This window comes from Protomyctophum bolini (assembly GCF_963924005.1).
Source record: "Protomyctophum bolini genome assembly, chromosome: 20".
Classification (NCBI taxonomy): domain Eukaryota; kingdom Metazoa; phylum Chordata; class Actinopteri; order Myctophiformes; family Myctophidae; genus Protomyctophum; species Protomyctophum bolini.
In genome coordinates, this window is record NC_137881.1 from 25282581 (window position 1) to 25296421 (window position 13841).

A 13841-nucleotide genomic window follows, 5' to 3' on the forward strand; every position below is an offset into this window, starting at 1 on the left:
ACACAGACAAAAATATTCTACTCTTGTTTCATGTATTCATTGACATAATATGATGATGATTGTTGATTGATGATTGGCAAAGAGATCATTTTGAACTACCCTATTTGTCGCACCACCAAACATCAATCTTTCATCAAATTTAGAGGCCCTCATCTATGGAACCAATGACCTCTTCCTACAGGAAAGGATTCCAAATAAGCCAGCTGGCTTCTTCCCTTCCTTGCATTGTATTTTTGTTCTTTGATATGTTATTGTCTATTTTTTGTACTACATGCTAAATAAATAAACCTAAACCTATGATCTGATCGCCCATGGCTGTGTACTTGTACGTGAATACACAATGTACTTGATATGTATTGTGTACTGCCTGTAAGCATACTTTATAGTTAGCTCCTGGAGACATCTCAGAAAGTCACGTCATTATAGGATCCAGCAGCTATATATTTCCTGTGTGTGTAATAAACTTTGTGAACCCTTGGCGTGATACGGTCTAGTGTCCTGTTATTTGATCCCCCGGGCCCGTCGACCGCCGCCGTACCAAAGGAATAATTAAACCGGATTGTCACACACCACCCAGCCTGCACACACACTATACCGGTCTGCCAGAACCAGACGAGGGTCCAATTAGATTCTACAACGATGATGATGATGATGATGATGATGATGATGATTTAAATCAGTGGTATTCAACCAGTGGTCCGTGGACCTCCAGCGGTCCTTGAGGGGGTTCCAGGTGGTCCCCAGCTAAATGATGGAGAGTATAGGTAACCAAATGGACCTTTAACGCTTGAGTGTAAAATGAAACCAAATGGACTTGAGTTAAATTATTGTTAAACATCTGCTTAATTTACAAAAAGTCTACACATTTAACAATGAATATAATTGTTATTTTGATCGTTTTGTTTGCCTGTTATGTTATCTATGTGTATCACATCAATCAATCATCAACAGCATGGGAATGTGGAGAAATTCATATCCAACGATAAGAAAATATAGTTAGTCTTTAGTCTGAGAGGCTAAATCTCATCAAATGGGCATTGATAATGGGCATTGATATTAAAAAGATAATGGGCATTGATATTAAAAAGATAATGGGCATTGATATTAAAAAGGAAAGATAGTTGGGCATTGATATTAAAAAGGTTGAAAATGTGATGATGAAATATTACTCTGGACTGGAGCGTTGAGTTCACGGTTGCCTGTGACAACCGACTACTAGCCAATCACAGCGCGGTAGTCCGGCCAGGACATGGGATCTATAGCAGACTAGATGAGGTCGCGTCTCGGTGGGTGAGCTTGATTCACGGCACGAACCCCGCGCTACGTGGGCGGTGTTACTTCTTGCACAAAACTTCAGCAAACACACTGTCGAGTTGGAAAACACCACAGTGTATTTGGAAGTTGGAACACATGCACATTGCACACCATTTATCGAGCCATTCCAAAGTAACTTAAGTAAGCAAAGCTGTTTCAGTGCTTGCTGCCGCGTATAGTGTTAATGTGGGTGTTACTGCATGTGCATTGTGTGCATACAGCCTAAAGTGCCATATAGCCTACCTGTACACACGTCCCATTAATGATGCCACATTCTGCACATAGCTTTTTGGGCTATTCTATATATTTATTATTATTATTATTATTATTATATATTTGAATGGGCTAGTAGCAGTAACATTGTCATCCATGATCCATACTGTAACTAATTAAATAATACCTTTATAAGTTAGTAACAGACAGTTTTATAACATATTATGCCATTATTTTTGACACTTTATAAATAGGCTGTACCGCTACCTTATTTGTGCAGTCAGGTGCCGTAGGTATATAGGCATACGTGCACTCCTTATATTAGTAATAGTTACATTTTAAAGCTCCACGTGGAGCTTTAAAATGTAACTAACTAATATAAGGATCATCAAAATGTGAGCATTTGATTTTGAATGAACAAGAGTAAAGATTGGAGATGTGCGGGCTGTCTCTGCTCAGCCCTTAATTCACGCCCCCGCAAGTTTGGGAAGTCTCTCTCTCTCTCTCTCTCTCTCTCTCTCTCTCTCTCTCTCTCTCTCTCTCTCTCAGCAGCTTGAGCAACTCACTGCTGGCATGCATGCCTTCATTCCCTTCGACGACGCACGTCTACACACACTGGGGATTATTAATGCACGGTCTATACAGGATGGGAGTTCGCTATAAGTTCACATTCACAACATGGTCCTGAAGAAGATGAAGAAGAAGAAGATGACCAGGACGGAGGAATGAATGCTCCATGCATGCAATCAACTATAGAGGAACCCCCACCCACCCACCCAGAAAGACAGATCACAGATGGACAATGCGTCTGTGAGTGTAACGGCAATTAAGCAGTCTGGTCGACGCGCACTGACTGTCCTGGTCCCTGGTCTGGGACTGCAGGGAATGATCAATGATGATGATGATGATGTTCTGAAAAGAAGAAGAGGACCACCGCATTTCTGCAGCCTAGATTCCCCCGAAGAAAAAAAGAAGAGATCCTTAAGGAGACTTCTCTATAGGTCAGCTAAATGCGTGTGACCGTGGACCCATCACCACCGCCAAGAACAATGAATAACAGTGGTTCTAGCAGCAACTTTCTGCTAGTTCCCATCCCGGAGTATCCGGCCGTGGAGTCTATGGTCGTTCCCAACAAGAATGTCAAGATCGTGGTTCTGGGAGCGAGTAACGTCGGGAAAACAGGTAGGCTACACGAAGTTCCCGAACCCTAATTATATAGACGTTGATTTGAGCTGTGAGTTGTGAGATATATAGTCCTATATAAAAAATAAAATAATGAGTAGGAATATAGATGGAACTAGCCTATAGACACGTGGTATTTAGACTTTTCAACATATGTCTATAGGCTATTAGATATTTTATTTATTTTTTTATTGCTATAGTCATTATTATTTCAAAATGCAAGCTGTTTAAGTTTTTTAACTGCTATAGTTAGGCTTTTTCGCACAACCTGTTGTAGGCTCTTAGTTTTGAGACGACAGGGGGCGACACATCTTTTTTAAATGTAATACTACGTCAATAAAACACTTAATGGTTAAAGATAACAGCCTAACAAAGGACTTAATTTCACCTTGATTGTCACTTTGCAATGAATGTCAAGTTTGTCAACTCAACAGAATCGCACCTTTAGGCCAACTAACTCACTGAGTGGTGACTGCAGTCTGAGCATGTTATTCATTCAGGCCTATCTTGTCTCTTTTCAAGCTCTGATTGTCAGGTTTCTGACCAAGAGGTTTATTGGGGATTATGAGGCGAATACTGGTGAGTTTCCACCTATATGGTGTCTGTCTGTCTGTCTGTCTGTCTGTCTGTCTGTCTGACTCTCTCTCTCACTCACTCACTCACTCACTCATTCACAATTCATTCATTCATTCATTCATTCATTCATTCATTCATTCATTCATTCAGTTGCCTGTCCCTCTCCTTAGGTGCTCTGTACTCCAGGAAGATCAATCTGGATGGAGAACAGGTCTCCTTACAGGTCCAAGACACACCCTGTGTCTCTCTGCAGGTATAATTGCTGAATGGAGAGATGGGGGCAAAAGAAAAAGGCTCCTACTAATGGAAAGCCAAAAACTGAGTAGGGCTATGGTGTGTCGTTCCAGGACGATGCATTTGAAAGGGGCTAGTCTCGTCTCGCGTTGCCAGACTGTTGCCTCTCACAATGTTCAAATGCTTCCGTCATACACAGTCTGGAGCAACGGAAGCTCTATCATGAATAAGCGAAAAAGCGGAAGTGAATCCTCCATCCCACTTCCGTTTCATCTTTACAGTCGCGTAAATGTTATCATAATATAAATAGTAATCATCTAAGCATATAGCTTGCTGCAGAAATGGAAAAATACATAAATGTACAATATATTTTCGTAAACGGAAATGGCAGCTTCCTTACTCGGATTTCGGGAGGTGTAGTGTCAGACTCTATATACAGTAGCATTCGGAGATTGTGAAATAGTTTAGTCTGGCTACCCGAGACTAGAAAGGAGCCAATAGGAGAGGGATAGGGGAGGGAGAGAGAGAGAGAATCATATATGACTCTCTCTCTCGCTCTAATATATATATACTAGAATTTCGTGCGCGCTACGCGCGCACTCATCCCAGAGCGACTTTGCCACGCACTATGGGAAGAAATAAATGGCGGGAGTTGACTCCACATGTAGTAACGAATGGGTTATTGGAAATGTACCATTGTTTTGTCCTGAATATTTCCACAGCCTAAGTACTAAAGGATTGTGACTGTGGGACAGACATACAGTCTGACATACAATAGGCTACACGTGTGCACAGTGAATAAACAATGACCTATATGCCCAGAGTTCTTAAATTAACATAGTTGGATTTTAACAGAAAGACAATGCCATAAATCAGTCAAAGTAAGTGACAGACTCAACAGTAGCACACAGCATGCAAGGCAGCGATGCATGCATGCAAACATGTTTGTCCAGCTGAGATTTAGTGTCTCCATCTCTCTGTGGAAGAGGTTGCACATGACCTGTACGGCCACACTGAGGCGCTCCAACACAAACACAGACACAAAACAACACCACGCTGTTTGTCCAGTTGACCCAAATCAACACCAATACCTAGCCTGTTTGTCCAAAACACAGTATCTGCTGGCCACGTGTCTACTTCGCCACAACCTAATGTTAGTAACAAATGTAGGGGAGAGCCGCCAAGGTTGTAACGCTTCACGGTTGTAACATGGACGTTATATCTTGATTGGTCAACGCCACCATGACGCCATCGCGTCAGTATGTGTACAGCAACGTACTCTACGTGGCCAGGAGTTTGAAGTTTGAAGTGTTTACCTTCAAAATGCGTCTAATTTTACACCTGGAGTATATGTGTGGTACAATTTTTGTCTTTGGTGTTGGTGAATAAAAATCCACATGGATGTGTTCATGCTTATGTTCTTCATTAGTTTGCATCGTGTTTAGACGGAATTCACGTTCATTCTGGTCTGTAAGCAACTGCAAAGAAAACTTGCAAAAGCGGGTCATTTGTAACATGTGTTACAAATGGTCCGCTTCCATTCAATGCCATTATATGTAATATTTACATATTTGACATATTGGCCAATATTATATGTTCTGAAATGGTATTGTATCGTGTAGTGTATTCTGAAATTAGTTTAGGGTTGTATAACGTTGTACAACTCAATCAATCAAACGTTTGTTTAATCAATGTATTGCCCCATTGAAAAAAAAGAAATGGCCAAACTGGTACTGGTACACCCGATACTATTTAATATTTCCCTTATGTTTGATACATTTTCTTATCACATCCATGGTATGAAAACAATGCTAAGGAGTTGCTTCAATGAAATGTAATTGCTTTAAGCTGAGAACGATATGTTTAATGGTGTTTTTTAGCGTTGTTACATTTATCATGCATGCCGTTACAATTGATCCGATATGCGCAGCAAATGTAACACTGAAACAGCGTCCACGTTCGGTTGAATAACTCCCGACCTGTTTTATCAAAAAAATAACTTGAAGTGGTTTATGGTAGCTGACATGTGTAGGTCCGTTGCCTGAAAATATTACATGTGTAGCTAAACGGATCTCTGAGTAAAAGAATGAAACGTGCAAAATGTTACATCCTTGGCGGCTCTCCCCTATTAGTTTACTCACAGCACAGCACCGTCACTCCTGTCAGTTATTTCGTCCTAATAACTTGAAGTGGTTTATGGTAGCTGACATGTGTAGGTCCGTTGCCTGGAAATATTACATGTGTAGCTAAAGGGATCTCTGAGTAAAAAAATGGAACGTGCAAAATATGTTCTAAAATTGTATTGTATTGTGTAGTGTATTCTAAAATTAGTTTAGGGTTGTAGAACGTTGTACAACTCAATCAATCAAACGTTTGTTTAATCAATGTATTGCCCCATTGAAAAAAAAGAAATGGCCAAACTGGTACACCCGATGCTATTTAATATTTCCCTTATGTTTGATACATTATCTTATCACATCCATGGTATGAAAACAATGCTAAGGAGTTGCTTCAATGAAATGTAATAGCTTTAAGCTGAAAACGATATGTTTAATGGTGTTTTTTAGCGTTGTTACATTTATCATGCATGCCGTTACAATTATTCCGATATGCGCAGCAAATGTAACACTGAAACAGCGTCCACGTTCGGTTTAATAACTCCCGAGCTGTTGTGTGTATTGCGTGGTTAAAAGGCCGTGTGTTTGTGTTGTAAACAACTCATGTCACACTGTATGTTGCTATGGCTGCTGACGTTAGCATGTGTGCTATCAGGCAAAAGCTGAGATAGATATGCAACTACTACTGGGGAAAATGCCATACAAAACACAACACCTAATTTCGGAATGTTATTGTGACCTATTGAGCACAATCAGACCATCATGATTTGCTTGCTGGACCTATAATTAATTTATTAGCATTAAATGTCCACTCGCCCATCCAAAAGAAAAGCAAGATGGCTGCGACAGATTGTGAGCGCGACGGACTACGGAGGCCAGGAGGAACAGAGCTGGTGACGTAAGAGGCAGGCAGTGTTGCCAGGTTTGCGAATTGTAAGCGAGTTGCAGTGTATGCAAGTAGCGTGGTTAAATTCCTTGTTTCTCGGCGTGTTGTGGCACCCGTTTATCTGCTGGCTCGATCGTGATTTTCATAAAAGTAATATTTGCAGAGTAAATAAGAAACTTGAAGGGCTAAAAAATAGGCTATGTCAGTTCGGGGAGGGTGGCGAATTTATTTTGCATATAGAGATGTGTGGTGAAAGTGTGGTTCGGTCGGAGATAGAGCATGAAGAATGAGTATGGGTACACCTTTTCACTTGTATATAAGATATATATATATATATATATATATATATATATATACACACACATTTCATTATAAATGAGGAGAGACAGACAAATTGTCACATTTGTCTGTCCACACCCCCCGACAGAGGCGATATATGTATATACTGTAAAGTATAAGTATAGAGCATGGGACAGAAAGACATGACCAACTGTTAGATATTGACGTATTAGAGCGGGATAGACATGTCTCCTTATAGAATGTTTTCCCCAAACAGCCCCAAAATTTGACGCGGCAGTGACACACTCGTTTGATGTTTTTGGCCCGGGGGCTTTTATTCAATATACCGTATCTAGCCAAACTATTCTCGTAAAGCTTTCCCATAGCTGCTCTTTCTTAACTGTTTATGTAATTGCAGGAATGTGTTTGATGATGAGAGCGAGCGGTAGTGACGTACAGACCACAAGCATAATGAGAGCAACGTGCTGGCCAGAACACCCCTCTTTATCTCTTCCTGGTCTGTTTACATTAGCAGAGATTTGACTCACTTATTACAACAAAAAAAACAACAGCGCTGGGCTGGGCGGGGGAGCCGGACCAAACAACCTCTCTGCAGATTCATAATGACTGTGACAAAACCCGGCCGTGACTGGAACTGAATTTACAATTTGGGCTTGTGTGTGTGACATTCAAAATAAGCAGATTAAGGCATGTAGTCAACAACAAACAAGGTAAATAGTCGTAAGAGTAGCGTGCAAAGAGAAACATGTAGTAAAATAGTCATAAAAGGAGCGTGCAAAGAGAAACATGTAGCACATCAAAGAAACTTCTAGGATACCAGGTAAATATTGGACCAAGCATCTGTCCAAACAGCATACTGTCTAAATAACATTCTTAACATTTGTGGTCAAGAAAAAAACTAATTTACAGAACAAAAACAAGGAAGTAGCCTTGGGAACCAACCGTTCCCGATGTGGCCCATACAGGGGTCATCGCCATGCATGCTGGCTCGTGGTGGACATTTTTGTCAAAAGTAATTTTTTGCCACAGATATACAAAATGAGCAGACAATAATGAATACTATTGAAAGCAGGAAATGCCAGCACTCAATGAATGTCCTTTTCACATGTTTTTATTCTGCGTCAGAGGTAATAAAAACATGTGAAATTGAGTATCTTTGAGCCATGCACCTACAAGAATTTACCGTGCTAATTTGAAGTGTTGCGGGTTGTCTGCTTCAGCAGTCTTTGTTTCTCTCAATAATACGTATACTATCCCTGCATGACCAGAACAGGTCTTTCACTCGGAGAGTGCACAAACGGCACTATAGTTATAGGGTTCCTTGAAAATAAAAAAGTTTCAGAACCACTAGTAGTAGTACTAGTGGACTCATAATGTGCCAGCATAGTGCCGTAGTAAATCAGTCTCATTGGTATTCTGAAGAAACCCTTATGATCAAATTAAGAACATTATAATGTTATGTACATTGTTCAGTAGCGTATCATTTCTGTAGTGTGCTGTGAGGCAGCTTGGTGTACAAGTACTTAATGTACAAGTACACCCCCTGGACATGATGTACAAGTAAGTACACCCCCTGGACACGACACAGGGACATACATACGTACCACAATCCAACCCTTGATGTTCAGTGCCAAGCGGGAAAGCATTGGGTACCATTTTATAGTCTTTATATGATTCAGCTGGGGATTGAACCCCGACCTCCTCTCCCAGTCTCAGGGACGGTCCGACACTCTAACCGCAAGGCCACTCAGCTGGGATGTGAATAAGTAACCATTATAGTAGTCTAAACTAGCATCCACATAAAGAAAATTGGCTGATCTAAGTAAGCTGGAAGGGATGATCATGTCCTGAAGGTATACGGCTGTGCTATGCTTTTAATACATCATTTAGTAAAACTACAGTTGCCGGCGTGTATGTACTGTATGAGTCAAGAGCCAATTGTCTATTAATGTATTTTGTTTGCCCCGGCCCCGCCCTCTCTCTCGATCTCTCTTTCCCTCAATCACTCTTTCTATCTTTCCCAGGAAGATGCAGATGATCTGTATTGCCAGGAACAGATCAACAGGTAACATTTATATGTTATTTATCAATTCACTTGTTCTCTCTTTCTTTCTTCCTTCCTGTCCATACATGTCCACACACACACACACACACACACACACACACACACACACACAGTACTGACCAGATGGGTGCAGGGATGTGCTGTGGATTTCGTAACTATGTTGCATGCACTCGTGAGGGATCACTAATTGCAATAACCTTTTTATTGTAGTAAGTCGATTTATTAACCCACAACATTCTGCATATCAAATTGTATTCTATTTAGTATTTACATGCAACATAATGTGAACTTTTGTTGCAAGGTAAATGCATTTACCTTGCAAACTTCATTTCTGTAATTTCATTAGTTCATGAATCCGTCAGCCACAACTCTTTAGATTTAGAGTAGACTACTTCTTCAGACACCTAGAGTAGGGACACAAAGGACCATTCCTGTTATTTAACCCATTTTGGGCGGGAACCCCTTTTGGTGTTTTAAACATTATGTTATAATTTAGCTATTGAAATATAGCAGATCTACAATGTGCCAATGTGCTGGTCTGGTCTCCTCTATAACGACGGGTGTTGTTTTAACCGGCAGGTCCATCTACTGGGCAGACGGATATGTGCTGGTCTTCTCCATAACGGACCACAGCAGCTACCAGACCATACAGCCGCTGTACCAGCACGTCAGGCGCATACACCCCTCCGGAAACATCCCTGTCATTCTGGTGAGAGGCGTTATAGGGCAGGGGTGGGCCACTTTGACGATGGAGAGGGCCACTATATTTCCAGTTCCACACTCGCTCTACAAGCTCAAAACGCGGCACAATGCGATGCGTTTTGAGTTTGACATATTAGTTTTGCTTTTTTTAATTGGGAGTCCAGAAAAAATACCTACTAATAGGCCTACTACTAAGCTAATTTAGACTGAAGTAATTAAAGTGGGTCATGTTTGAATGTTTGGAATTGTAACAGCTGAAATCATAATAATATATCAGTATTCCGATATTAACCTTAAGTGAAGGGGAGGGGAGGGCCAGTTGCCCATGTGTATTAGGGGGATGTTTGTTTGATATGTTAGTGGACAGTGGTTCCTCCAACCTCTTCATTTCAAGGACCCCAACGGTTATGGTAGGGTATGCATTATGGGACCGCAAACCCCCGCAACTCTGAGAATGTGCAAACGGAACCCAAAATGATAACTCTGTGAACCAAAGGTTCCCACTTCCCAGAGTTACAGACAGGTCTGTAACCTGCGGTGCGGAGTCCATTTTGGTTTCTAAATATCAATTTAAGTTAGCTCGGGACTCCCTGGAATGCCCTCAAGGACCCCTAGGGGTCCCCGGACAACACCTTGAGAACCACTGTTATAAATATGTGTACATGTCTTTTACAGCATATGTTGGAATTATTTTATATAATGTTTTGTCCGTCCATCCATCCATCCATCCATCCATCCATTTCTTAATTTGCTTATTCATTTATTTATACATCGCTTTATCGATTTGCCATTAATTCATTCAAATCTGTTTATATCTTCACTCATTCAATTGTCATTTCTTTCATTAATTAATTAAATATAATGTAAAGTCCATGAGAAACATAACATCATAACCTCATGCGCAAGATACTCGTGCAAGCCCATAGCTCTGGCAGTGGTCTGTGTAGTCCTCCATGCCTTAATTAGACCAGACCTAATCTGATGTGTAATCTGATGTAATCTGATCTAACGTGACGCGTAATCTCCCCAGGTTGGCAACAAGAGTGACCTGCTGCGTGCCCGGCAGGTGCCGACGGACGAGGGGGAGACACTGGCTGCCTCGCTAGGTGGGTCTAATACCACCCACTGTTCTTGCCATTAAAGGAGAAATCCACACCAAAACACATGAATCAGCCTATAATCCTGTCCCAACATGCATGTTGGCCTTGAATTGTTGCATAGATGCCTCCTGAACCCAGGAGGAAAATATATCCATGAATTCAAGACTTCATGGGGTGTGTATAATTAATGGAAAATAATAAGGTCCATTTACTCAGCATGTTGCGAGACATGGCCAAAAGCATTTCCCGGGCTCCGCAGCGCAAAAACTTTGAGAACCCTTTAGCTGCTCTAAGGAAAAGCTACAACAGATCGGGGTCCTTAAATCCCAGTGTTTTGTCCCACAATGCTGTTCAGGAGGCGTTTACTTCGAGGCGTCGGCCAGAGAGAACCACGACGGCGTTCATGCTGCCTTCCTCCATCTGTGTCAAGAGGTAGGAGGACCGTCAATCACCCCTCAACTATACAGTATATCTGCCAGACATAGTTGTCCAACCTGGCAACCCCTTGCATCCAGCAGCCAAACCCAGTAATAACTTTGAGTGGCACTGCACACGGAAGCCACATTCTGACAGAAATAGCAGACCTTTTTGCCAGAATTAATGCATTTCTGATAGAAATACAGTGTGATAAATATCGATGTATATGTCGGACATTACTAACCATACCCCGCCCTAACCATAACCCTGAGCAAAAACTTGTGTTAAATGTCCCATTTTGTGTGTCCCACACACGCAGGTGAGCCGTGCGCTGGGAGGAGGGAACGGGGAGAAGAGGCGAGCGGGTCTCCACCTGGCCAGGCCCAAGTCTCCGAACATGCAGGAGCTGAAGAGACGATTCCGACAGGTCCTCTCGTCCAAGGTCAAGTCGTCCACCACCCTCTGATGACCCCCGTTCGTCGCCTTTTCCAGAGAGAGAGAGAGAGAGAGACAGGACACTGGTCGGTTCGGTTCGACCCTGCCTGCACTGGAGAACGAGAAGACGAAAGGATCAGCATGTCCCTGTGTTGTACCTCCATGACAAATGGTTCTCCAAGTGGGGGTCCAGCAGGGAGGGACCCCCCAGGGTTCCTCGGAACCGCGGTTCCAAATGGACTCCATAACCAACTGTTATGGGGCGTCCTTGAATAAAAAAAACAAACATTTGAGAACCACTGCTCTATATGAGTAAGACTGACATGGGATCAATTATAAACCCCACTGGAGTGGGACATTCATCATGGAATCATTACAATCTTTGATCACTATCAGAGAGAAGGGGAGATCAACAGTGTTCCTGTGCATATATATATATATATATTATATAGCTCAGTGGATAATGCAGTTCAGTATGAGTTTCTCTCCCCCTGAGAACATCCGTACGACAACAGACTCTAATGTCTCATGGTACTTTCAATTCACAATGCTTTGTTTTATTTATTATAATTGTTTTTTGCATGTTTGGATCCCGGAGAGACATCAAAGTAATCTCTTTTGGGGGGTCTGCTGGAGCTGAAGAGGTTTGGGAAGCCCTGCGTCGTCACAGGACAAGGGGACCAGAGAAGTTCTGTGACCACTTCAGGGTTCAGGACTGTATGGAGACTGTATGGAGTTTGCATGTTCTCCCAGTGTCCCCAAGTTGTAATAACGTGTTCCTTCCTCGCGCTATGCGTCCAACCGGGGGAACCACCCCCCCCCGTCAGGTGAAAAGAAGCGGCTTGGGACTCCTCATGCATAGTAGGAAGCATGAGGTCAGTCCGTTGCTCTTGCCACGTTGGCAGATGGAGTGCAGTGACCCAGGATTACATTCGATAATTGACACTGTGTGAAAGAAATAATGGATATAAAAATCGTGGGATGGGAAATTAAAGAAGAAAGAAAATGCTTGTCTGAACTTCAAGATCTTTTTATGTTTTTGTTTTTTTTTAATCAATGCCCCGTTTCATCATACAACGGTGCCACACAAAAGCATTGCATGGATTTTATAAATAGTCCTGTTGGTCGTAAAAACCTCATAAATCCAAAACTGTTACATTTCAGGATTAACCACACAGAGTCAAGATGACATGACATTGATAAGGGTACAGGAGGCTATCAGGAAACTGCTGTAAGCTGTAAAAAAAACCCCCAAATAAACAAAGTGACAGACTGACTGACATTTAAACAGCTTCACACGCAGGAGCTGTGTAGTGTATACTCCCGTTACAATTTTAAATATCCACGCTAGTTTGTGTATGTATTCTACAAATGTCTTCTAAATCATGACAGTTTTCTGAAAAACCTATGTTTCTATGTCAGTGGTGCTCAACCCCCCCAGAAGGATAAAAACGTTCACTAAATGGGTTTTAACACACTAAAGAGAGACTTCTTTGATGTGTGCAGCTCGGTCTGTCACAGTCAGTGTCTCAGATCACTCCGGGTAGAGGTGTTAGAAGGATCTAATTGCGCTTAATGCTCTTTACCGATTACATTGAGGCAACACAGAAGATGGAAACGGCATGCTGTGAGGATTCTGCTCCACATTTGGAAAAAAGTGTGTGTGTGTGTGTGTGTGTGTGTGTGTGTGTGTGTGTGTGTGTGTGTGTGTGTGTGTGTGTGTGCACATATTAGAAGACCTTACAGTGACAGTTGCAGTGGTGGAATGTACATTAACTACATTTACTTGTACTGTAAAAATAATTACTCCACTACATCTCAGATCCAAATATTGTACTTTTCCACTACATTTACTTGAGAACTTTAGTTACTTTGTAGATTTGGATTATATATTATTACAAAACATACATGTGCCATTTTGGCCACATTGTGATGCATTGTGAGCTTATTTAGATCAGCTATTTTCAAAAGATAGTTTGAAAACTTGTGAAATGGGACGTTCTGCATAATGAGTAGCTTACTTTTGGTATTTTAAGTACAATTTGATACCAACACATGCATTCACTCAATGAGTATTTCATTGCAGTATTGATACTTTTACTTAAGTAAGACATGCAAGTACTTTGTCCAACACCGGACGCACGCACGCACATGTGTGTGTGTGTGTGTGTGTGTGTGTGTGTGTGTGTGTGCATGCATATGTACATGCATGTGTGCATGTGTGTGTGTGTGTGTGTGTGTGTGCATGCACATGCATGCGTGTGTGCGTGCATGCGCATGCATGCGTGTGCGTGTTTTAA

At 41.8% G+C, this 13841-nt stretch overlaps 1 protein-coding gene across 1 annotated transcript; it reads left to right on the forward strand.

Moving 5' to 3' along the window:
* The first annotated feature begins 2129 nt into the window (after positions 1-2129).
* On the forward strand, positions 2130-13219 carry rasl11a (RAS-like, family 11, member A). The gene is made up of 8 exons (XM_080792501.1): positions 2130-2709; positions 3232-3288; positions 3456-3538; positions 8847-8887; positions 9467-9596; positions 10620-10695; positions 11045-11121; positions 11426-13219. Exons 1-8 carry the CDS (start codon positions 2538-2540, stop codon positions 11570-11572), a joined length of 783 nt encoding a protein of 260 aa, XP_080648627.1. The 5' UTR covers positions 2130-2537; the 3' UTR covers positions 11573-13219.
* Positions 13220-13841: the final 622 nt, after the last annotated feature.